Source organism: Catharus ustulatus, chromosome 3 (genome assembly GCF_009819885.2).
Source record: "Catharus ustulatus isolate bCatUst1 chromosome 3, bCatUst1.pri.v2, whole genome shotgun sequence".
In the NCBI taxonomy this organism is placed as follows: Eukaryota; Metazoa; Chordata; class Aves; order Passeriformes; family Turdidae; genus Catharus; species Catharus ustulatus.
In genome coordinates, this window is record NC_046223.1 from 22,574,054 (window position 1) to 22,600,698 (window position 26,645).

The 26,645-nt window shown below is 40.9% G+C and overlaps 1 protein-coding gene across 2 annotated transcripts; it reads right to left on the reverse strand.

Annotated features, from left to right (window-relative positions):
- Positions 1-353: 353 nt before the first annotated feature.
- Positions 354-25,405, reverse strand: KCTD3 (potassium channel tetramerization domain containing 3). Of its 2 annotated transcripts, none has more exons than XM_033055682.1 (18): positions 25,306-25,405; positions 21,768-21,821; positions 20,321-20,366; positions 19,391-19,464; positions 18,892-18,950; positions 18,637-18,717; positions 17,896-17,952; positions 16,918-17,008; positions 14,609-14,799; positions 10,626-10,741; positions 7,427-7,514; positions 7,186-7,302; positions 6,039-6,209; positions 4,710-4,865; positions 3,628-3,724; positions 2,171-2,355; positions 1,927-2,065; positions 354-1,590 (listed from the first exon to the last, which is right to left on the reverse strand). In XM_033055682.1, exons 1-18 carry the CDS (start codon positions 25,377-25,379, stop codon positions 1,008-1,010), a joined length of 2,379 nt encoding a protein of 792 aa, XP_032911573.1. In that variant the 5' UTR covers positions 25,380-25,405; the 3' UTR covers positions 354-1,007. The 2 variants fall into 2 exon arrangements, with proteins under 2 accessions (XP_032911573.1, XP_032911572.1); XM_033055681.1 differs by having other exon boundaries at positions 17,818-17,952.
- Positions 25,406-26,645: the final 1,240 nt, after the last annotated feature.

Here is a 26,645-nt window from a genome sequence, read left to right on the forward strand (position 1 = left end):
TTCTTATAAAGTTGTTCTAGCCTTTTTGTTCTCTCCCTCCCTCTTCCCCACCCTCTTGGCTCAAGTTAAAAAACCCAACAAAACAGGTTGTTAATAAATGCTGAACTCCAAGCATGCTTTTTCACTTGCTGTCATATCCTTCCTTTCTGCTTATGTATTACTAATCCACAGGCAGTAAAACTTGTTGACCATCCACAGTAAACTGGGTGCAAACAGCAAGCAGCCAGTGTGACACAGGTATGAAATACCATGTCAAGGCACTTGTAATTGAGAATTATTACACCATGACAGTAAACCTACTCCCATATTCATCTCTGTCCTTTTTCCAGAGAAAGTGACAAGGAAGCCCTCAAGAGACTGCCAGTTCTGTGTATTCTGCCAAGCATATTTTTATGCATTCTCTTAGTCACAATCAGGAAAATCCATTGTCTGATACCAAACATTTTCAGGAAGTACAAGCAACACTCCTCTGGCAATTTATTTGGACTAAGAGGCAAAATCATATACTATTTTTGATAGCTTCCTCCTTAACCTGCACAAAACATTTCAGATATCAGACAGCAGCATATAGACCAAGGATCCCATTCATAAAACAAGACTACAGAGGCAGCTCTGTGAATTAAGCAAAATCCACCCAAGACAGCAGAAGCGCTGTACAGCAACATGCAGCTGCATCTAAAGGGCATCCTCTGCTCAGCAACCAAGTTTTCCTTTCCCCAAAACAAAAATAATCACAACATATCACATGCCTGACCACATTTACGCAAGAATGCACAACAGTATTTTGGACCAAGTACCGTACTACATTGTGGAGCATTACATAAAGCCACACATTGATGTGGACAACCCTTCAAAGCTTTGGCAGCAGCTAAAGACTTTCTCATAACCTTACAAGTTTTATTCTCATATCAGAACCAAATCCCACTCAAGAAACAACCCACATGTAGCATCATGCCTGCTACCAGCCAGAGGGCACTTGCACCTTGCTTTTGCCACCAGACCCACTTTCACAAGCCATAGTCTTGGCAAGATGAGTCATTCTTCCGGTGTCGTGGTGAAGCAGCTGTCTTTGTAGGTGATGGAGAAGCTGCACCAGGTAATTCAGGCCCACCTTCAGCAAGGGCTGGTGCCGAGGCCAGGAGAGGCACTTTCTTTCTTCCCAGGAAACCAGCTCCTTCAAATCCCATTTTCTTTTTGCTTTCTGCTTTGGTTTCATTCTCTTCTTCTGGTCCTCTTCTTTTGAGATCCAGAGAATTCTCTGGCAGGCGGTGAACCTCTGTACTGCAACACCCACCTGCGTCTGTCATGCCTGTGCTTCGCACTTCAAGTGCTGTAGACTGGACTGCCTTCCTCTCAGCTGCACTGCCTTCAGCTGTTGTCTTCCTGACCTCTGTCTGGCTTGAATTCCCATTTGCAGCAGCTGCCTTTTCTGTTGGGCTTTTGGAGGATAAGTTAAAAGCCTGGAAGTCCCGGTAACTGTGAAAGCTCTCTGTCCTCCTTGCTCTTGCCAAGAGGGGGCTTTCTCTGTATGGCCGCACAGAACCATAGGTGGCAGTTTCATGGATTGTTTCATGGTGCTGCAACTGGAGGCTTCAGAAAATACATGAAGAGCAGATGTTAGGCTGAAAATAGCAGCTAGTTCTTCTGCACACCACTGCTCCCACCTACCACTGCAATTCCCACAATAGCAATACACTCATCACTGCCACCACACAAAGGCTTCCAGATCGCTTCAGATTCTCAGAGGATACTTCAGTCTGCACACATACAAACCAGTATAAACCAAGGAGTATGTGTGGTTAGTTCAAGCCACTTAGGGCATGAATTCAGGGGCTGAGCTACAGCCTTCAATTCACCAAACCCGTATGCCTACGTGAAAAGTAAAACCTTCAGTGTCTGCAGCCGGTGCCAGCCTTGGTGACTTACCTGGAATTAGATTCCCGAAGCCGGTTTGGCTGAACAACTGAGGTGGCAGGACTGATGTTGGGTGTGGCACAGCGAGATGTACTCAAGTCACACTGGTCAAGCAGCTTGAGCAGCTCTTCCTCTGTGGGGCCACCAACATCTGCAAGAGAGAGAGCTCCTAGAGGCCAAGTCCATTTACTGCAGTCAGGCACATCTGAGGACATAAAAAAGAACCACAACACAGTCCTGGCATAACACAACTTACCTTTGTCTTCACTCTTGTTAACCATGTCCATAGCTGTGGTTAGGTCCCACATCTGGATGCTGCCATTGGAATGTCCAGTGAAGAGGTAGCGCCGTGGCCGGGAGCCCATCCTGCTGGATCCTTCACATTCTCGCACAGTAAATGATGAGATGGTCGTGCAGTCAACTGCCTGGATCTCACAGATCCTACAGGAAGAGAAATCCCAAATTACCTGAACCTGGCAGAGTTTGGCCACTGAAGTCAGTACTGGTTCAATTGTCTGAAAAGGCACTAAACTTGCCATCAGAAAGAGACCTTTTCTCCAGATTAAATTCTTTCCCCTGCATGACTGGTACAATGCTCAGCTACAGACAATCCCTTCCTACTCCCAGTCCCTCTGCACTCTTAGTGCTTGTTTATTAGGCAGCTCCCACATGTTCTACGTCCATTTTCTACTTGCAATGATTAGAAAGCTAAGGCTCTCACAACAGTGACAGAAACCAGCCCCTTCATATACTAGACACTCCAGAAAACTAACCTGCAGAAACAGCACATTTATCCATGTAAAAGATATGCAAAAAATTTCCAAAGATGACACATTTAATGTTAACTATAAAGATAACTTTTGTCATATCATAACTGCAATTTCACTTGTCATGGCAGATCTCCATTGCTTTCTTCCCCTTTATTTTGGAAGTTTATAAGGAGTGACAAGAAGAAAACAACTCCCAAAACTAAGCTGCTCATACTCTGGGTAGTTTGTTTTACTGGCCCTTTGTAGTAAACTTTTTACCCAAGCAGTGCCAAAATAAGTCATAGTATTGAGACATTAATTTTCTCATCCAGATTCAACATTATTAGGTAAGAGATGCAAACATGAAGCATAGAACTGAGATGCACTGTCTTTTCTGATCTCTTGTCATCTTCCTAGCCTAACAGGAAGAAAAGCAGCTGTGGATTTGTCAACATTTTTTACTGTGTTGGTAGCAATGTTAGTAGAATATTATGAAGTCAAGTTTAAGAAAATAATTGTATAGATGACCTAGAAAGCAGGTTCAAAAGCATCCATTTTAAAGGTTCTAATATCTTCAAAGCTAAGTACGAAGAAAGAGAGAAATCCTTTTGTGATCAGCATAATCCCTGCCACCAGGAACTTCAGCATTAGTTTTGAAATTAAATGTTAGCATAGTACCATAGTTGAGAGCCACATATTATGTAGAGACAAATAAATGTTTGTTTTGTGAGCTCCATCATGAAGTGAGTCTCTGATACCACACTCCTCAAAATGCCTTTTGGTTTTGAGGTTATAATAAGCGTTAAGTAACAGTTCTGTTACTGGCACACAAACAAGAGTTCAGCCAGAGCTGTCATGCACATTAGAAGACTGTTATGTGCAACTGCATGCACTCATGGAGGAAAGAAAGCACCCCCTGAACAGGCCTGGTCCTGCCTCTTTCCCACTTAAAACATGGATGTACCTTTTCCCAGTTGAAGACAGCCTTACAAACAGCTTATTCGTAATGGGAACAACTTTTTGGATAAACACCTGTTGATCGTCACGTTCACCAAAGGGTCCTAGAGGAAAAAAAGGAAAGATCACTTGTTTGTTTGTTTCAATTCCCTCACCTTTTTCCCCAAACAGTTCTGAAGACCCAGACTCGTATGATTATGACCACTGCAATTTTAAAGTATCGGGAACAGGGAGCCAAAGATGACCAGTAGCTAGCAAAGGCCATCCAATGTCTACAGATCCAAATCAGTTTTTGTTCTTCTAAGGGACACACATTCTGAAGTTTGCTGTGTGTTTCTGGAGGAATTACTATGTCAGCACAAACCCTACATTAGGTCTCTAATAACATTAAGTACTTTGTTATTTTCCAGCTCCTAGATGTCTAAAGGCTTAACCAGATTTCTTGCAATAGTACTGACCCCAGCCTGTGTTCACAGGGCATCCTATTCATCAGAGGTTCATTTGCAAGGCTCAGACCACCATGGAATCTAAACTACCTGTCTACCCATATTTAGCAACACACATTCCTTCTGTACCTTGCTACAGCAATGTGTTAGCACCCTTTGCCTCGGCAACTGCAAGGCTTCAGTGAACTTTGTCACAACTTCAAAGTCATTTAAGAATTTTTTCCATGCTTTGTTTAACCCCAGCTGAACAGTGAACTAGAATTTGCAGTAGACCAAATGTTTGCTATGGTCATCTGCTTAATATTTAATACAGTTTCCTGTGCTTTCTCTCATTCTCTAGCTAAATCAGAATTGAAATGCTGCATCAGTTTGCTCAAGGAAGAGGTATAGTATCTATGTTACAAAATTTTTTTGGTCCCTTTTTGTGTCATTCAGAAAAAGTCCTTAAAGTGTACTCACTCTCTACAGCCTAAATTATAATTCCAAGTGAATCCTACAGATCCTTGCCCTTGTTTCAAGGGGAGAGCAGTGTGTAAGAGCTTACACCCATCGACTTGCATGTTATGTTATAGGGTTGAAGGTCTGTTAAACCATTACAAGACTAGTGAAGGTACAGGCACAGCACAACCCAGAGACATCCTACCAATGTCATTTCCAGAACAGTAACTGCCATGACTCTCTGCTTCTTCCAGGGATAGGATTTTGAATGATGCAAGAGGTGTTGAGCCTGGTTGAGTCGAAATCATGCCCCGGAACCGAGTCACAGTCCATGTCCGGACATGGTTGTTATCAGCACAAACTAGAAAGGAAAAGATGTGCATTTACAAGGCATGACAAAATATTTAGATAAACTTCTCTAATGATCATCTATATGATAGTTTTTCAAGACTAAGCAATCAAAAATTTAGTCAATGTGAGGTCACAAAGCATCTCCAGACAATTTTCTAACAGTCTACAAATTCTTGCTGACATCCTATTTTCTATTAGTTTTGTTTCTTCACTCAGAAACTGAGAACTTGAAAATTCAAGAAACTGAGACAGGCGCAATACCAAACTAAAGTCTGGTCTAGTACCAATGGCCTACAGCCCCCTTCAATCCCCTGTGTGCAGATGCTAGGACAAGATGTCATGAGAGCAGCCTTGACAGCAGAACCCTCCTCACACAACAGCCCTATTCAATTTAATTCATCAGTTAACTCAGTTTTGTACATATAGATGTGCCCTTTCCTAGTACTGAGGGTTTAGCAGCAACTTGCAGGGGAACAGATGACCTCTGGGTTGTTTATTTGCAGTACAATTGGATGCCATGTTCCTGTTCCATTTTTTAAAATAACAGGATAGCAGCAAGATGTAAACCAGTTCTCTGCCATGCCCTGGCTGCTGGATTCTGGGTGAAATAGATTTTTACAGAGGAAGGAGTGACTGCATCTTCTCTGCAAATAAGACGTGTTCTTAAGCATAAGACTGGGACAAGCAGAAAAGCACAACAAACAGTGGGAGACTGGAAAAAAGAAACAGACACAGCCCTTTGAAGTCACAAGAAGGCTTCTTCTAGGGCCCAGGAGGAGACGGTGCACATTTTGCTGCAGCCCAGAAAGCTCCGGAAAGGCTGTTAAAAGAAGACTAGTCCTGAAGGACCTGCGTACAACAATAAAACCTGAGAGAGATACATTTGTTTACAAACCCTTTTATTTCCACAAATGGCAACCTTGGAATAAGACACAAGTAGAAGAGTGAGTTGTTCTGGTATCATGTCAAGTAACACTTGAGCCTTTCAACTGCTAAAGACTTTGAAAAATGCTTACATTAAGAAAGAGGATCCAAGAAAATCCAGTCCATCCCCTGCCCCCAAATCTGTCCAGCTCATTTCTATTACATGTGGGAATGATGCAAGTTATAGAGCATAGCATACAAATACTGCATTGCTCAGGAGGAGTGGAGAACCACCAGTACACATCTGTGCACACATTACCTGACACGAGGTGTTTCTCTGAGAGCATGATCTTCGTGACAGGGCTTCGATGAACCGTGAAGGTCTGAAAGAGCTGAGGGCCAGACCCAACTGTCTCAGGGTGCTGTACAATCACCCTCACTGCTCCAGAGCTGGTGCCATATGCAATCTCAATCCAATTGCCACTTACACCTAAAACAAGCAAGAACACAGTTGTTCCCCCAGGAATAAAAGCTTGGCTTGTTGGGAGCCAGGAAAGGAGACAGTAGAAAACAATACTTCCAAGCTTCCACAGGAAGAAAGCTACATTTTTTAAACACTGTTTACTCATTATTTTCCCATAAACAGACACTAAAATGACCCCAGGTTTGTTCAATTCTATACAACATGCTTCAACATTGCCTTAACAAAAGCTTTCTTTCCCATTCTCTCCCCATTCCTGAAAGTGAAAGAAGAAATGGATAAAGTCATATGATCAGATATTTTGGCACTCGTCACAGTGATATGGTCTATATGTGCCACATAACATTTATTCTTCTGCCTTAGTTGGAGGCAAATGGGAAAGCAAAGCAGAACAGAAAGAACTCCTGTTTAAAGTCACTGTGGTATCAATATTATTGAGTAACCACTTTCTCCCAGTCTGGGCTTTTTTGAGTTTTACTTTGCTTTAGATTTTTGTTGTTGCTATCATTTCTCTTTTTAATTTAAAAGATAACTGCGCCATAATTACAAAAGCATCATCAAGCTGCATATGGAAATGTTTCTTAGCATATTGGTTATAAAGTCAGACACAACAGCAAGGTTGTCTCTCCCCCTTACCCCTTCAGCACAAACTACTTCAGGAAATACAATCTAATAATCTAATTCAAGTGCCTCTCTGGTGCAAAAGACTTAAAACCAACCAAGATACATTAGGCACAAGCATTCATATATGAATACATGTAAGTACATGTACCTATTTATACAGATTACAGGTGTAAGGGAAAACAGCTATGCCTAATGTTCATCATTCATTTGAAGATGATTAAATGAAGAAAAATTGTTTATGCCAAGGGGCTACCTCGTGTGCTTTAACCCTGCTAAGCAGCAATAGGAAAAGTCTATTTAGAAAACAGAAAAACACATTTCTAACAGACTCTTAGTGAAGAGACGGCAGTAGAATACTGACTTGTTTTAGGTGTGAGGTAGACACTGAGAGCTGTTATAGCATCATTGGAGGGATCATGGTACAATTCTGTCACAAGAAGATCGTTGTCTTTCATTCGAAGTGGGAACTTCTGCATGTCTGTGGGGAGGAGACATTTACTCACATTAGACAGAGTTGTTCTGATGCACCTTAAGTCAACTAAAGAGTGTAACAAAAAAGCAGTAGCACCTCCTTTTCATTCCACCCTGCTCCCATTTCTTACCTATGTAATAGATAGAACCATTGTTACAGCCCAGCAGCAGGAAAGACCCAGCAGTATCATAGCTTGTGATAGGAACAACATCCTGAACCTAGTGCAAATAGAAAAGCAAAAATAATCCAATCAAGAATTTAGGTTGCTACTCCTCTGTTTTCAGACATTTTTGGTATATTTTGTTGAACATCACTTGAGTTTGGTACTGGACTGAAGTCATTGCGCACACACTTGCGCATACAATGGCATTCCTGAAGTACTGCATATTCCTCTACCAAATTGGATCTGAAGACTCCTGGAACTCAGCAGACACATGCAGACAAATAAACCAGTGCAACTATTCTGCAAGATCCTTCTCTGTGTGAGGAAACAAAGCTTCGAGAGTAGCACCTAAACCATGTCCTCAAAAGTAGATTTTTTTTCCCCATATGCCAGTGAGTGTATTTCACCCTTTCTGTCCTCTCCCTTCTTCCATTTCTGACAAGTCCTTAAGAGATTTCTGGACCAAGGAATTAGATGCTACCTCTCTATGCCTTCCTTTATCCCAAGTTTTGTATCCCTCTGCCAAACTATGGAAATCTCTGCCTCTAGCAGATACATGAGGGGTAAAAAATCTTGTTCCATTACAGTTTCTCACCTCCAACACACAATCACACCAAGCAAACTGGAAGACAGCCCTGTCATATTTTACTCACTGGTCTACAACTCTAGGTGAGGGATTACATGTGCCTTTTCTTTGCCCTCTAGGACTAAAAGGAGTGTTTATTCCTCCAAGTGGGACAGAGATTTTAAGCAAAGAAAAAGTTTAGCTTATCCTAGGTAAGGTGTCCTATTTCAAACAGTTCTTTTTTGCTTCAGCCCTGAGGAGGAAAAAGCCAAAAGCCATTTTATCCAGAGCACTCAAACATACAGTGTCATGGTATTTTCCTGTACTCAGTCAGTTCACTTAATAGACCTTGAATACCAATTCATGGACATTTCAGCCTAAGTTCGCATTTCTCTCTGACCAGCAGCATCCTTCCAATTGGTAGAAAGACTTGAAAAATCATTTGCAAAACACTTACAATGAATCAGTTGGATAAAGGCAAAACAAAGCAACCAAAGAAACTTCCCCACATCCTAAGGAGCTTAGACTCTAAACCAGAACCCCTTCCTAACTTAGGGACGGTCTGTAAGCCCTTAAAACATATTGCAAATATTATCTTCTTTCCTTCTGCAGCAGATAGGAACACCAAAGGTGATTCAGCAGCTGCCATCTGCCAAGATGTGAACTTTCATTAGGAAACACACCAACCCTGTACAACAGTCACTGGTAAAGCATGGCCAGTGAGAATCCTCACTTTGCCTAGTAGGATTTTCTGTCACACTCTACTGCTTTATGTTACCTCTTACTCTATAGCACTTAATATTCTGCTTCCTTTAAGTTCTCCTTTGCTAAGAATTTATGTATCTAGCACCCACACCCTCCTTCTCATCCTTTTAGCATGCAACTGAAACACTGCCAGAGGACTAAGTACTAGGGAAACCACCTCATCAGTCTGCTCAAATCTCCAAGAAGAGAAGAAGATGCAAGAACCAGTAAGATGCAGAGATCAGAATTACATCTTCGGGGTGTAATACATCAGAGATCACCACATAAGGAAGAAAAGATTCACACAAATGAAAGTAGAACTTAGATATCAACCTGAAAGAAGACAAAGCTGCTGCTCTGAAATGGGGCATCAGCAAGCTGTTCTATAAAAACCTCCCTCACTGAAGCAAGTATGATTTTTTCCTAAGTCCAGAGCTGTGGGCAACTCATGGAAAGGAGTTAAATATCAGATATTCTCATTAGGAACTTCAAGATCAACCCTGCCACTTAATGTCTTTATGGGGTGCTTCAAGAAAAGAATGTATATAATATTCTAAAGGGATATTAAGATCTACAGGAAGATAGTTGTGGGTTGTTTTGGGTTTTTTTACTAACAAAAGAGCCCAAGATACAGAAAGTACCTTGAAATGGTATTGCTGGTTTGGTTTTTTTGTGGCTGGGTTTTGTTTGTTTGTTAAAAGGAGCTGTTCTCACCCACTTGAAAGAAAACCAGTTAAAATGTTTTATAGATACACTGGCATATAAGCTTCTCAAAGACTTCCTATTCTTCAGTAAGAAATGCTTTGACCAAAGAAATAGTCAGTCATACTGGGGGAGAAAGATTTCTGTGGTTCCCCCAGAAACAAAGATGATGAATGGGACATCAGGTTTTATTTCTTATGACTTACTCCTTTAGAAAATACTGTTTAACACCAGCTTGCCACATCATATTAAGTTGTTCCCTAACAGAAGATTTTGCAAGGCATCAGTAGAACTTTAAATAATGTTTTGTTTAATTCAAGGCCATACTAACATGTCTGTCTCTGCAGACATGCTATCCCACTCCCAAGCAGTGCTATCCCACACCTAATTATCTGTGTTATTTGTTACCAGTACTGTCATTTAAGAGTCAAACCAGAACTTAGTCAGCAAACAGTGCAGCAACCTCAGGTCAGTTCTGCCTCTTGAGATTTGCAAGGCATTTTTGAGATTTTTAGGTTTTCTGCCACAAAGGTGTACATCCAGTTGTATTACAAGCTTTGTTATTTGAATGCTCGACTGTTTTTGTTGACTGGAGTCAGACTCATACTGATTCCATGGATCCCTCTATTTGATGTGCATTCTGATTACAGGAATCAAATCAATGCAGCCAGAAGCATCCACACACAAGACAGGCATTGTTAAACTACAATCATGTGCATTTCTGTTGAAGAAGAGAATCCTACTGTAAAGCAGCTTTGGAGATCCCCAGATACCAGACTGGCTTCTTGTTTTCTTTCAGATGGTCCAGAAATTGCTGCCACACATTCACCACAGTTTTATTTCCTATCATGCTAGTGAATTTTTTTTAAAGTGAGTAATCCATAAAGAAGTTTAAATATATTGGTACTTGACATTTACTGCCCCAAATCACACCACATCCTTTCATTTGAAAGACTAAAAAGCATGCTTCTTAGTAGCACCAAACAAGTCAACATTCTGCTCACAGGCACAATACCCAGGTGATAAACTCCATAACACAAGTTAGGACTGAAAACCCTATGATGAGCATTTCCCACATGCTTTTAGATTATTTTATTCTCTTTTTACTAGAAAGACATTCCAGCTTGTAAAACTGATGTGGAACATTGAACAGACCTGCCAATGCTGAGTCACAGCGTTCCATACTCCGACTTTCCCTGTATGGCTTGTAGCCACCAACTGGTTGCCAATGAAGAAGAGAGCATCCACAGGCACTCCAAGACTGAACACTCCTGCAAAAAATGAAGAGGCTGTGAAGTTCATCTAAAATGAAGAGAAAAATGTGGTAACAATTGAATCTCTCCATAATTATCACATCACATTTATTCCAGTAGCAAGTAAAGAACAGCCAAAACTGGGTTTGCAGTGTGGTAGGTGAGGTATCATGCATGCAGCAAACTGGGTTCCAATGAATGGCAGTGTGATGTCATCTCAGTTAATACCATCATTATTTGCAAAGGAGAAAGGAGGCAAGAGAAGCTAGAAGAGCCCTTATGAAATATACAAACATTTTTCTACAGCCATCAAGTTCTCAAATGGCTTTAAAATAAATAAAAAAGATGTATTACAGTAAGCAGGAATTTTTGTTGTTTTTAGCTGTGACTATGAAGCATCACTTAAGAAGCTGTAATTCCATGGGTTTGCAAATATGTGCCATACTAGTTTGCAATTACCTGTTAAATATTACAAATTCTTGATGCCATTTTTTTTAAGTCCAGTCAAGCAAAAATATTTTGAAAATGGATTTCAGGAGCTAAATATGACTACAAGGCTTCAGTCTTATTCTTGGGAAAAGACTGAACAACTCAATTGTGACCCTATTTGAATACCTTCTGATTTCTCTTTTGGTAGAAATACTTGAACTCAGAAAAATAAGCAGCCTGCAAAAGCCTACTTCTTTCTTTCCATCCCCAGATCTTTTATTTGGTTGCAGTCCAGAAGCAGAGGTACAGGTTAATAGGCTATTAAAATGTGAAGTTATATAGGGAAGCAGTTTCACCAATCATCACATACTATTCAAATTTGGAAGACAAAATTTACCAGCAAATGCTGGCCTTCCAAGTAAAGGAAATGTGGCATCAAGAACATTTCACTTAATAAAAATCAAAACAGTGCAGGGCTTGACAGGCATCCATGGTTGCGGTTGTAGCTGACCTTAACATCTGAGGCCTTTCACAAAATCAATTCTTTCTTTAGAGCTTCCAAGTGTCATCATAGATCCAACATGAATAACTTTAACTGAACTGCAAACTCGGATAGCATACAACATTTTGTGCTACTTATTGTCTATGTATTTGAAAGTTACAGCATACTCAAAAGGTCTGAGGTAATTTCTAAGTTTGCCAGCTATGAAGTCCAGCAAACTGGCCCTGTAATTAACTTGGTTTGTAAATAATTCTAGGCTACGTTTTTCTGCCTGGTAAACACAAAAATACTGGGGATACATTGCAACACCAAAATGTCAAGCTTCACTCGCAAGTTTCCTATTCCATCTTGCTCACTCTATATATTTATATTACTTCTCACTAATATTACTACTCACTATATACTTCTTACTTAACTGCAGCAGATAGGTGTTGTCAAAACAAGAGTATGCAATAGTTGAAAATTCCTCAGCACTGTTTAGGACAAACTCAAATGAACAGACTGTCATTCCCACACAAGAATCAGTCTTCTGTAAAATCCAAGAAGGAATCTCAGGAAGTTGCTTTAATTATGGTGCTAAAATGTTTTTCAGGGCAAAGTACAATCATTCAATGTAGATAGGATTCAGCAGTACAGGGCACATGAAAAAGGCAGTAATAAAAAATCCACAGAAACAACTAGAATTGATTACTCCAGAGAAGGATGAGATTCAAGGAAATCAAGGAAGACAGCTTGGATGGTCTGGAGGAATTTGAAGTGTCAGTCCTGCTTAGGCTCAACAATCTTGAGACTTGTCCACAGGGGAGACAACACTATATGTAATGACAGGCTCTTGTCCTAAGGGTCCCTCTCAGTAAAATACTGCTTAGAGCAGCAAGCCAGCAGCAGTGTCTTATGTAAGTAATATTGAAAGGGAAGAAAGCGCTCTGGGAGAGCTCTATCACAAAGATGCCAGCCCACACAATTTGCTGGGGATGGTGTCACCAGGTTCCAGCAACTGTTTGGAACAAGTAGTTTCTTTCACAAGATGACAGCAATGCACTGTATCTCTAACACAAAGCAGCACTGCAAGCATTTGTCTCTACAAGGAAACAAAACAGCTACGTTCAAGTTATAACTATTAAACCCAAGCATTTTTTTTAAACCAGTCAACATGACCTATTATCCAAAAGAACAGCAGTACATTTTGGTCAATGTCAGTCTGACTGGGAATTTCATCCAGTAGGCACTTTCTGTCTGCTTCCCCCCTCCTCTTGCCCCAAGTGGCAATTAGTCTTTCACAGTTTCACTTGAATGCAGTACAGCCTGGTTAGCAAAAGTCCTTGCTCCAGTTTTCTTGTCATTTTCAGTCATAGTCTAAGCTATCAGAACCTTGTAATGCTGGCATATTTTAGAGTTTTTATTTGAAATGAAAGTCTACTTAGGGCTTTTTATGTCCTTGCATTTGATTTTAAAAAATCCAAGTTGCTGCTTCTTGTATCTTACTGCAAATCCCAAGGTAACACAAGCAGCTAACTGAAACCAGAAAATGCAGGAGGAATGTAACGGCACAGTGCTTAAAGCAATGCCTGTTACAGGAGTACAGCTGTCGCACCAACTCTTCCCTGTCCTTAACATTCAGTCAATCGAAGCATACGAGAAGAAAAGGCTTCTCAGATCTATTAATTACTCTTTTTAATGGAGATAATTTCACAATCAACTGTTAGACAGACCTTTTGTATTTTTTTTAATATAATGGAATCTCCTTTTCCATTTTCCTGACCATGATTATATATAAGATAGATAGATATATGTATAAATATATATGTCACAAGTAAAAGAGCAGCATACAGCTCATACCAGACTTTTGCCTTTCCCCATCTTCAAATATGACTTAGGGTTTCCACACATTCATGCAGAGAAAAAAAAAACAACCAACATCCATTAACATAGCCAGAAATTGCCTGAGAATCTGCCAAATAAGCTCTTCTTTAAAGGCACATGGGTCAAAACTTGAATTTGGTAATTTTGACTTTAATTAACGGTTACTATAATTCTCAAGGCTTCAGCTATGGAAATATATCTAATAACAAATTAGTTCAGCATTAAGTTTTGGAGAAAAGTGTTCACATAACCAGACTGCTGTCATACTTTGTTAGCAGTATCCACTGCCAGAGGAAACAGACATTACTGGCATAGCAGTGGTTATTCAAACACCAGGGATTAGGCCAGAGGAAGTTCTAAATACCGTTCCCTTCAGTGCCTCCCAAATTTGCCCTATATTTGAACAGCAATGACTCAGACAAGCCATCAGATCAGTACCAGGGAATATTTACTTCTGGAAATGTCTTCTTGCTGTTTCTAAAGCTTACAATTGTGTGTCCTTCAGTGCCAAGGTGTATAACCAGTAATTCCTGTATGCTTAAAGGAACAGTGTGGGCATTTTTCCTATCCTGACACCCAAGTTATAAAACAAGAAATTTTCATCTTCCAAACTCCATTTATGAACCACCTTTGACAGAGAACTGAAGTGTTCTCATCATCTCTGTCTGAAAATGTGGCTTTAATAACACAAAGGAAATGAAAGAGCACAATCACTTTGTATCTGTAGGTTTTCACCTCTAAAGCTTAGTTCCTTTGTGTTACAGCCTAGATTCAAATGCAAGTCTAGGGAAAACTTTACTCATAATTTGAATTTTTACACAAAAACCTCAAACTGAATAGTAAGTATTGGCTACTATCTCTTCAGTAAACACAGCGCTCTTTTATTATCCATATTTTTGATTTTGAGACAGTTTTCCTGGTGCAGAACTGAAGGAATTTAAAACACTCCAACAGGTTGCTGTACTTCAGCTTGTTTTCATAATCTGTGCAAGTGAATACTGAACACCAGAAATCACACATACCTCAGAACAAGGTCTCAGATTTCCCCTTAGTTAAACACACAAAAGGAAAAAACAGGTAATGATAATTACCAATTTCACTGCCACTTCCACCATCTTGAATGCTCCACAAGATAATGCTGCTCTCTGAGGCAACTGCAACCATCTTGTCCTTGTCTCCATGAGGTCCTCCAACCACCTTGGCATTGAGTGCCACACGCTCAATGGTCCAGTCCAGATAAGGACTGGTGAACACCTGCTGCCAGCCAGATGACTCTTTGATTCTGGAAGGGCAAAGGGGAGAACAGGGAGCAGATGTCAGAGACTCAGGAACAGACAGCCCAGTCTAATCCTGAAACAGTGGATGATTCAGTCTTGCTGTCTAAGCCACAAACTTCAAATTCTAATTAAGAACTACAGTCTACAAGAGCTGCATTTTTCCCCATTTTGAAGTCTGATATTGCATATTATTTCACTGCTTTGCAGCTACTGGAATCCTGTGCTAGGTTTCTTCTTAAGATAAGCACATCTGATAGAAAAGATACAAGCCAAAAGCTTGGGCTAACAAACACTAGACAATGAGGTTCAGCATAAGACTTTAGAAGAAAACTCTATTAATCTTATACATCATGCAAGAAAGCCAATCATGCTTTAGCATAAAGCTCTGCTCTCCAGTCACATTTTCTGTTTACGGTATACTGTAAGCAGATAATACTGAATTGACTGTAAGCTTTATTTTTACAGAATAATTTCCCTATGCATTTTTAAGGCTTACATGGTGTCAGCACAAGTTATCTCACTTAAATTTAGGCAATAATTTAGATAGTTTGCAATGGAGCTAAAGCAGACTAGATCTCTGCAGTCAAGTTATAGAAATGTTAAAATTAAAAGCAGAAAGATATGTGTACTTTTTAGTATTGTTGCCATTATTTCACTTCAGTGTTGAATCCTGCCTGGAGCTGAAGCACCTCAGACCACTGTGCTCCACCCATGCAACATGCAAAGTTGTAGTGAAGATTGCAGCAGCAAGATTTTGAATGCAACCAAGACATTTTTGCAAACTTTATGATCAAATTTTAAAACCTTTTGTCATACGTCAAAATTTTAAAAATTATTATCTTTAAGATGTACTGTGCTTTGCTCTAGAAGAACGGAGGGGAGAAAATTCCATCATTGTATTCCTAGAGCTTCTTCAAGTTTTGGAAGAAAAAAAGAATACAAGACTGCTGCCTTGAGTCTCTGTGAAGAAAAGCAGCACTTTAAACTGGCGTGTTAACCTGCGCCCTCTCTCACCAGCCTTTCAAGTCTGACATGGTTCATCAAAAGCATCATTAATGGCAAATTTCAATGGCAACAAGTCTTGTTAAGTAGTTTACCAAGCAGGAAAGAGGCAGAATCTTTCACTTAAAGCGAGCTAGCAACCAAGGAATACAGTCAGAGATAAAATCCTAAGAAGGTGACAATTAGAACAAAACCAGTTGCAAATTATTGCCTCTTTCTCTGTCAGACCATATGAAGCATAATTGAAAACAAAAACACTAAGCAGAGCAAGGGAATCCACATTTAAGACAAATTAAAGCAAAAAAAAAATTGCAGCGGTGAATGCAAGGTAGATGTGATTGAAGTTACAAAGTTTAAGCAACTGAGTCAGTATTCTAGAGAGTAAAAAAGGCAGCAAAGTATGGCTTTAGCTTGGCAGTAAGCAGAAAGAAGCTGTTCACATCACATTTTTCTCCCCTCTGTTTCTGAGCCACAGTGTGACAGTCATGTTAGATTGGTCTGGGTAACAGCTCTTATTAAAATGTTACTTTCCATCCAAAAGACAGCCACCAATTCAATCAAGACTATGAGATGTGAACTAAAGACAGCTTCTGCAATGTGGAGGTATTGCTTTTCTTCACCTGATCTTAAAAAATAGCCAGTTTGTTTCCAAGACATTGAAAACAATTTTTCAGCCATCCAAGTGAAGTAGCAAGAGTTTAACAGCTCTGCTCAGAAAAAACAAACCCTGAAGACAAGATAGCAAAATTATGTAGCAAAACTTCATTAACTGTTTCAGCTTCTTTGACAGTGTAACTTCACAGACTGTTTTCAAACCCACAGCAGGAAAACTTAAGTTGATTTTCCATTCAAAAGCCTGCTTTAAACCAGGCATTTGAAGCAGTTATATTGGAGTCAGTTTGCAACATTTCAACAGTATCAAGAACTGACATCAAAGCAAATTCTGAGTTCCTATCAAGCAGTTTATTTTCACAAAAAAAAAAAAAAAAGTAGCAACTCATATTCGTAGGATGAGACTGAATGCATTTATCTTCTGCTATTTCAGAGTAAACATTCTGTTTTGCTCTTAGGCAATAATATTTTTTTGCTTCCTGTAAACTGACAAGTAAATCTATTCCTACCTGTAGCAAACAGCAAAATGGGCATAGGCAGCTACTATCCAGTTGTGGTGGCCAGCTACTATTAGGACTTTCCGTGGGTCCACAGGAAATCCTAGAAACAACAAAGCTGAAGTCAGGCAAGTGACAAGTATTAGATAAGCAGAGACATCTCTAACAGGATAGAGCTCTCTGCTAGGATGTGCAACAGAAACTTTGATAATTGAGTTTCTCAACAAACATTTTCAGCAAGATTCTAGTCTGCAGTATTGGTCCTCACAGCTTTGGTATGCTAGAGGTGCTTTAAAAACACATCTTTTACCACCTTTAACCCCAGACTGCCTGTTTCTAAACCTCTAGCAGCTCACTAAGAATCAGCAATTCATATCCTTCTTTTATATTACATAGATTTGGCTTTAACAGTTCTAAGACTGCTACAATTTGCAGGATTACAACAGAAATATGACACTTATAACAGCATCATTTTGCAAAGACAAAAGCTGGAAAATGACAGAATTCAGGTCTATCTCAATTTTTCTGTGAAGACTACCTTTACTCTAAAGACTTGACTCTTGCAGGGCAAGTGAGCCACCAAGAGCAAGACAGAAGTGGAGAATTAGGCTCTGAACAAAGACCAAAGAACAGTGGTCTGTCTGAGTTTTATTAGAGTTTTAGTAAAGTATAAGGCATTTGTCAAAGTTCATGAAGAACTTTGATTTGCCTTTCTCTCAAGCCTCACACCTGGACTGTGCAGCAGTGAGCCTTCAATGCTGTATAGGCAGTAGTGTTTAACTAAGTATTCAGCAACTGTAACCAGGCAAACACAGAATAGCAGATTTAAACCAGATACAGCCACACAGTTCCTATTTCCCAGAGACAAGCATCTTTGCAATTTGCTTTGGTTTTACAACTGACACTCCTCACCTAGTCTGACTGTACCTTCCCCTGTACCAGCAAGTGTAGGCTGGACACCACCTCCATGCATCTCACTCTCATTCTGACCTGTTCTGATGTCAGTCAGTGGCCCAGTAGTATTATTTATCTTACGGCTGGGAATGCCTATTAAAAAAAAAAAAAAAGTTTTGTGTCACTCCTTAAACTTTAGCAATAAAACAGATATTAGTTCACTTTAAAAATATAGGATTAACACTTACGCATTTCAATGAAAATTTAATTTATCTGCTACAAGAAACAGGCAATGCTGTAACACTGAAACAGAAAATGCTTTTGCCTTCTATGTTGACATTCACCATTTAGGGAATTATATTCAGAAAACTTGTGAATAATTGGCAAGATATCCTTTAGACTTCAGGTTAATACACGAACTGTGTTCATCTCTACAGAGAATTAAAAAAGTCTAACAGGCACTCATGTTGGTAGGGAAAGCTCATTTGTGGTGATTTGTCACCTAGGCAGTAGGACACCCAAGGTAACTCTATGTTCAGAAAGAAGCACATCATGCTGATGATATTTAACTGAAAGGCTCCTGAAAAGCCTCTGCTCTAGTCTACAACCAAATAGCCTGCATGCTACACCCCCTTCCAGTGCTCTAAACACACTGTTTGTTACAGCACAGAGAAGAAAGTCCTAGGTTTAAATCACAATGATGTTCAGTCCAACCATTTGTCCTTAGCTTTCCATAGGAAGGCTTTCTCAGAACAGTCTGACAGCCAGGGTAAGCACTCTCACAAACCAAAGCAGCAAGTGACAGCAAGCAACATCAGCCCACGAATACAAGAATACCTGGAGGAGGTAGGTAGCCATGAAAAAGGACACTGCCACAAGATGAGCGTTCCAGTTCTTCACATAGTAGCAATCTTCTCACTAAGGAGGAAACCCAGATATGACCACAGCTTTCACTTCCTTGAAAGCATTACATTATCTCAAATAGTCTTCTGTTTTTAAAAACTTCTACTTTGAAAATCTTCAGGATTTTCCAGTAGACCATTACTACAATAATAAATATAAGATGAGCTCACATTAAGAAAAAAAAGTTACCTAGAGGAGTGATTCCATAGAATTCAGCTTCATGCCTGAGAACATTAATACTCACTCCCCTACAGAAACAGAAAAACAAAACCAAAAACCAACAAGAACAAAGTGAGTCAATACTTTGAATATAAATGTTTGCATATAACTAGATATTACAAATGTAAATATCAAGCTACCTAACAGTTGATAGAACTACCACAAAAGGCCTTCAGCATGTTGATGTTCGAGATTTTAAAGTGATCTTAATTTGACTCAATTTTCATTAAAATAAAGATACAGAAACAATAAAGAAATACATTGCAAGAAGTGGTCTGCATTACAAGAATCGACTAACAAAACAGAATGTCACCATTTCTGCCTCCACCATGACATACATATACTCTCAGCATGGCCCAACATCTGAGGGAGCTGAGCTACATACCAGGCACCCAACTAGATCAGTAAGATGAAATATTTATCACTTTAACAAGTTTTCTAATGCTTCTGATTGAAATGAACTTCTTACCGTAAGTCTAACTCCTTTGTGCGAAGAAAATTTAAAATGGGTGCAAATGCTGCTGGATCTCGATCAATAAATATCTGCAAAGAAAAATTTCTGTACTTGAGTACTACTGTGCAGCAACCTTCAACTAAAGTGCTATTTTATGCTGAATGTGGGAAAGAGGAGTTGAAGATGAAGAAGAGAGAACACAAACAAAACTAAAAGTTTTCGTGCCTCTTCTTTGTTCTCATTATTCTACTAAAAATAACCCACTAATTTAACATTCCTAAAGGATATATATGCAAACATTTGCAAATAGAGGGTATTTAATAAATCTGTTCTTTAGGTTCTACTTGCCACAAAGGATGCTTTCACTTTCTAGCATGTGTTCAATATGCAGTAACTGTAATAAGATCTCAAGAGAGGTTTTGACTTTTTAAAATTCATTTACCATCAAAACTACCTCTACACTTTAAGCAAAGAACTTGTGTACCTTACTATTGTTCAACAACATTACTGTAACTATAGTTTTCCATTTAAGAATATCATATCCACAGACTGAAATGGCCATTTTGCTTCATGTTTTTGCCAAATATAGTGCTACATTTCCATGTTGGATTACTCAACTACACATGCAATGCCTATCTAATGAAAATTACCCCTCCCTGCAATACAGCAATTAGTATTTGCTCTGTTTAAGAAAAGCAGAGTTGCTGTTTCTGCATCACCTGTACAATGCAGAATTAGCATAGAAATATGTACAATGCTCTGTTTCACTTAGCTTGAAACAAAGATGAGAACCAAGGAAGCCAGAGACGTCCCTCATTTTCATGAAAGTTTAGCCTGACTCAGTCAGTGTAATTCCATTAGCACCCACAGTGAAAAGGCTTTAGGAGAGAACCTAACCAAAAGCATAACATGGAATTAATGAGTTACAGCACATTCATTACTCACAGCACCAGTTTCATCCTTTAGTGTTGAAATTCTTCCGCTCAGCAAACTGAAAAACAGGAAATCTTCATTAGATGTCCCCCAGAAATGTATTTACACAAACACAGGGTAGTAACACTCTGGGTTAGCTCTCCTTGGTTACATTTTGGTAACACAGTTTATCAGAGAAAACAAAACAGTCAGAATGCTGGAGGAGTGAAATATCTCTCCCGAACAAAGGAGAGGTGCATGCACACCTGAGGAAAGATTCAGAAAGATTCCATCATAAGGATGTTCAGATTCCCAAAGAAAATAGACACAGGCCTTAGCCAGAAAGGATGAAAAAGTTTTCCCAGGCATTAAGAGGGCTGTATTGTTTGTTAAAATCTAGTTAAATTAGTAAAAGCTGCTGAAACAAAAATTATGAGTAAACAACCCAGTCTGCAAGGATTTACTGGACTAAAGTGGAATGAATTCATATTTATACAAGTGTACTTCAAAGTTTTTCTCCCATCAGATCAAAGTACTTTTTCTCCAGACCCATATAAAACACAATGTCAAAATCTCATTTTACAGGTAAGATGGACACCAACACAAACAGCCTTCATTTGATTCTGGATGACAATTATCTGAGATTTTCCAATATTGGATAACTTTCAGGACAACCTCCTTAGACAGCATGTTTCGTGTTGAGAGACTGGGGAACAGCACGACACTTCCTCCTTGTGCCTTTCCTTGCATGCCTCAAAGAGGGTGACATTTCCCTGGCTGTTCATTTATCTGAACATTTCTGTAAAATAGGAACAGGAAATGCTGCATGCCACAGCTGCCAGGCTTTTACTGGGAAAGACATCTAGAATATAAAAAATGCAAGGAAGCAAAATTGCCAGCATTTAGGTTTTCCTTTGTGGGTTTAGGATTAACTGGGATGCTAGAGGGACAGCAGCTGCAGAACAAAATACAAACCTGCAGAACTAGTAATGGCAGTGACATAAAAGGAGGATGCTCACTAATTCAACAGCTTCTGTATCACAAGTTAAAACCCTCAAAACTTTGAGTTAACTCAGAGTAGAGCAATAACCCAAAAAAACAAAAAACCCAAACCAAACAAAACCAAAAATGTTAAAGGAACTGCTAATGCATATGGCCAGTAAGATCACAAGTGGTAACAAAGTCACAGTCAGTGGCACATCCCTTTGCTGCAGAACTGGAGGTTATTTGCCCAACACTCCATCTCAAAAGTGGTAGCTCCACAGCACATATAAGCTGCCATGGCTACATTCAAGCAAGAAGATGCAATAATTCTTGGGTAACAGCTTACTTCAAATTAATCTGTCCCATTTCTTGAGATGAGGGGAAAGCATAAAGGACACTAATAATATTTACAACATAAATTAAGAACTGAGAACATAAATATTTTTTAATGACTGTTAATTTGTGTTTGTTAAATGTGATGCCATATTACAAATACCTGGAAAAAAATGAGTCTGGAATCCACATCAGTGTTTGTCTTGATGTGCTGAACCTACGAAAACAAAGTTACAAGTTCAGAATCAACTGTAAAATTGGAAAGAAGCCTGTTTTATCTAAAATTCCTTGATTTGTCCAATAAAGCTAATATCAAACAGGTTTGGGAAGTTTGAGATGTTTAAAATATCTGCAACAAGTCAGAAGTTGCAGCCTCATTGCACAGATTGTCCTTAAGCATGAAGTAGGACTGTCTGGAGACCAGAAAAGTTTCATTCTTTATATGTTTGTAACACACTGTCCCAAACATCTTGTATTTCCTGGTTCTCACACTTCAACATTAATGCTTGCAAAAAAACAGGTCCACAAAACCCAAACACTGCTCCACACACACAAAACCCAAACAGTAAAATACACACTTATCATCAGTGTGCTATATTTGTCAATAACTGCGTGCATGCTACTCTGCTCCTCTTACTTAGGACTGAAAGGGTGCTACATTATACACTGCAAAAGACTACAGTGAGTTTCAAGTTAATATTTTATAGGAACATGAATTATTTGCCATCTTGCTAGTTGGGCCCCCCTTGGGGAGGAGGGAGGGGCAATTATAATTACAGTTAAAAGAAAAAAATTATTATTTACTCTGAATCATATTGTGAAATAATACAAATTATAATATCACTTACAATGCCAGCATAATAAATAACTATGGATTATTTCATACTACTTCTGGTTTTGATTTATCATGAAGGATGACAACTGAACTGGCAGCTTGGACAATGAGCTCATGCTCTGCATCACTCTCTGGCTGTACATATCCTCTTACTAGTGCCATGACTAAGAAACCTCTGGTGACCTCTTCATTAATGGAAAACAAAAAGGATATGCAAAAGTAAAATTCCATTACAACTTGCCATCTAGTGCAGGATTACAAAATATTTTTGGAATAAAAATACTTAGTCATAATTTATTTAATTTTCACTGCTAGTATTTTCCAGTTTTGAAGGGGGAAAAATGTAAACAAACCCCATTACTTTATGCCCCCTAAGAGGCAGAAACACAAAGGCTTTGTGGAGCTGTATAAAACATAGATTGTGCATCTGCTCACTGTAAACATAACAATGGCAAATCTGTTCTACAGTGTCAGTGTTTTAAGCACAAGCATACACAAAGCCTTTTCTGAAAAAAAAATATTTAAAAGCACTTCTCTAATATACTTCTAGGTAGTTTTGCTCAGCTTTTTTAATCAGTAATACAGGTCACTACCTCTGTCTACTTTAAGAGTAAGGGATGATTCATTTAACTATATTATAGCATGTGAAAACGATGAATTACATGGATTTTATCCAGAATTAATCCAGACACTGCTTGTAACAATGGGGATTGATGCAGCATCATCTTCTTTCCATTTTATCAGCAGTATGTTCAGACAGCCCCAGGATTTCCTGTCTATAATTTAGCACTATGGTGCCAGTTTAGTAAGCAATAGCTCATACTAACATATACTTTAGAACTTTTAATGCATAGACATTAATCCATGTAAACAACCAGAGTCCTCCTTTCCAGGATGCAGAAAGAAGCTTAGCCAGCAACATTTACATGCATAGGTGTATCTGCAGCTCCATGCAGCAGACAGGCATCATATAAGGAAAACTAGGCACGCCCAGTGCACTATCCTCAAAAGACCCTTGAGCACATGCCAGCTTGAAGTTATTTTAAAGGAATTATAAGCAACTGGAAACAGATGTGCCAAGTAAAAGTTACAAAGCAACCATTTTCATAGTCTATTGTCCTTGTGGAGTTACACCGTAAGCAGAGGGAGATACAGAATCAAAACAATTCACCCAATTCGATACAGTAACTTCTGTGAACTAACTTGCAAGAAACTTTTGTTCACAGTGAAGGAATTGACAGAAGCGGTGACCAGGAAGTGACAGAGCCATCACACACAGAGAAGCCCTGACTGTCCCAGGGAGCAGTGGGGACCTCGTGTCTGAGCATGGAAAAGCTGGGGTCTCTGTATGACATGCTCCAAAGTGGTGTCAGAAACAGGAGGGAGTGCTCGTTTCCTCTTCTGATACAATTCTACAACCAAAACTAAGTTTCAGGTTTCTAGTGAGAGTAATGAGAACTAACGAAGAGGAGGAAATGTGCAGAGTCCCTTACTCTCACCTATTTGCTGTGCAGACCACACTCCACTATAAGCTAAGAGTCACCTGCCTTTGCAAACTGGAAAACATGGTCCAGGTGTAGTTTTCAAAGGACATGAGGACAACAAGGAAAGCTGAGCTTCCAAAGACCAAAACTTCTCACACAGAAGCGCTTTAGTACAGAGTCTCTCTATTAAAGGGGAAATATCCATGCACACATTCACTATTGCTTATATCCAAATGCTGACTAGAATCTAGACCTTCAGGTAGAAATGAATTACATGCACTTGTTAGTTTGCCTTATTCTTCCTACTCCTCCGTGTCGGCAAGCCCTCTGAGGGTGTGCATTTCTTCCCTGATTCATGCACTTTTCACAATTTTCTGTTCTCTGCAGAGGCATTTAATAAGGAAGATTATTTAAAATTAAGAAAATGAAGCAGCTTTGAGATTACACAGGTAATAAAATCCTAAAAGATGAACTGGCCTGTAATTTCAGATAGAGAGTTCACCAAAAAACTTTATGCAGCATAACATGAAATCTGGTCCAAGCCTACATCAAAGTCGAAAACATCATTACAGGCGAGTTTTGCCTGTGCAAGCTACAAGCAATTTCTCTGGGATGAGCTAAGTTCTTAATGTCTTATTAAAACAAAGGAATCCTGCATCTATTTCTAGGGCGCTCTAGTTTAAGAAAGGCTGCAGCACTCAATTTAGTTATCAGATCGAGTCCATGCTCTGAGTAATGCAAGAAAATCCTTAAAATAGCAGTAGTAGCTCCTACTATTTATAGGTGGCTCCACGTTGTGCACATTACTCGGGAAACCCATTACTTCAGTTTCCACTAGCTACAGTAATTGTGATTTCAATTGTGAGTGATTTCACTCCGAGCATTTTGACAGGAATGTTTGCACTGTTTATCACGTAGATTCTGATCGCAGCTGTCCCACAATTCTCTACCCCAGCCTGCCAAAACGTCTACATCTGCCAGCTTCCACACTTCCAGGGCACATTTGAAAACAATACAGCTCTTTATTCTCGTTGATGCCAGCGGTATCACACCAGCTATTTTAATGTCGTGCTCTCTGAGGCTGTTAGACGGACTGTCCATTAGAAGCCTATGGATGTGATGGCAAAGCAAAGCTTCTATTGCTGAACAAGCAGAATTCCCAGAGTATCTATGGTGTACGTGGAGCAGGCTGCCCACACGCCCCGTGTCCGCCCCCGGGCCCTGCGGAGTGCCGGGCCAAGGCTCATCCCGGCCGTCCCGGGGGCAGTCCAGGCGCGGCGGCCGAGCCCCCGCCACGGCCGGGCGGGCCCGGCAGGGCCACTGGGCGCTGCCCCTCGCTCGCCGCCCGCCGGAACGCGGCGGCCCCGGGCCCGCCCGCTCACCTGGTGCCGCCCACGTTGAGCTGGATGATCTCCCCGCTGCCGGCGCCGGCCAAGCCGCCGCCGTTCCCCGCCATCTTCCCCGCCGCCTGCTCCAGCCGGCGCCCGCCGCCGCCTCCCGCCGGGACCTCGCGGTCGAGGGGAGCAGCGGCGGAGGCAGGCGAGGGCGGCGGGGAAGGAGGCGGCGGGGGATCGCCCAGCGGCGGCCGGGGCAGGGTCGGCGGCCGGCCGGGCTGCGGCCCCACGGGGTCCCGGCGCTCAGGCCCGGCCAGGGGCGGGACGCGGCATGGCAGCGCCGGCGGGAGCAGCGGGGCCGGCTCGGGCCGAAAGGCCGCGGAGCGCGGGCGGAACGCAGGGCGGGCGGTGCGGGAGGCGGGGCCGGCCCGGCGGAGGCGGGAGGAGCGGCAGCGGCCCCGGGCAGCGACAGCGACGCGCCCGGAAAGGGCCGGCGGGCCCGCCCGCCCCGGGAGCGGCGTCACGCCCGGGGCAGAGCAGCCGCGGCACCGGGCTGGCGTCTTGTGTGGGTTTGAAGGAGCGGGGAGCGCCCCTGCCGCCATCAGGCACCAGCGACCCCCGCCTAAAATTGGAGCTGATGGAGGGTCTGGGAGCGCAAGTCCTGTGAGGAGCAGCTGAGGGAGCGGGGAGTGTTCAACCTGGAGAAAAGGAGACTCAGGGGTGTTATTATCGCTCTGTGAGAGTCCCTCAAAGGACGGTGTGGCCAGATGGGGTCGGTCTCTTGTCCCAGGCAATTGGTGACAGAAGAGGACACAGCCTCAGGCCGCACCGGGGGGCGAGGTTGGACCTTAGCATGAGTTCCATCACAGAAAGGGTGATCAGACACTGGAACGGACTGGATGACGGAGTCACCATCCCTGAAGGTGTTTAAGGAAAGACTGGATGTAGCACTTGGTGCCGTGCTTTAGTTGACAGTCATAAGTTGGACTTCAGAGATCTTTTCTAACCTAATTCTATGAAAGTCATGGCCAGAGTGAGGGCTCACTCAGCCTTGCATCCACCCACCCACAGGCACCCCAGGCTTGGGAGCTCAGGGCCCTGGTAAATGCCGATTCCGTATGAGAGAGGCATGGAAACAGAAAGTTCCTTGAAAACTCGATGCGAAGGCAGTGGGCAGCACTGTGGAGTTTAAAGCCTGGGTTACAGCCCACAATCATTAATCAAATTCACCAATTAAAGGACAAAAATATTAGATGTGACATGTCCAAGCCCACAATGAAGAGTTTTCAGGGAAAAAATCTATCACACCACCCCATAAAGAAAAATTGAGGTGGAAATAAATGATAATGCGGTTAGCAAAGGAAGTCATAAAATCATGGTTTATATTT

What these genes read in the sequence shown, in the direction of transcription:
- KCTD3 (XM_033055681.1), bottom strand. Translation starts at nt 25,379, where the DNA reads ATGGCGGGGAACGGCGGCGGCTTGGCCGGCGCCGGCAGCGGGGAGATC. An exon ending in GGAAGGTACAGTCAGACTAG is followed by an intron (nt 17,009 to 17,817) that starts GTGAGGAGTGTC and finishes TGTTGTTTCTAG; the next exon opens with GATTTCCTGTGGACCCACGG. An exon ending in CTACCTCACACCTAAAACAA is followed by an intron (nt 6,210 to 7,185) that starts GTCAGTATTCTA and finishes TGCTTGTTTTAG; the next exon opens with GTGTAAGTGGCAATTGGATT.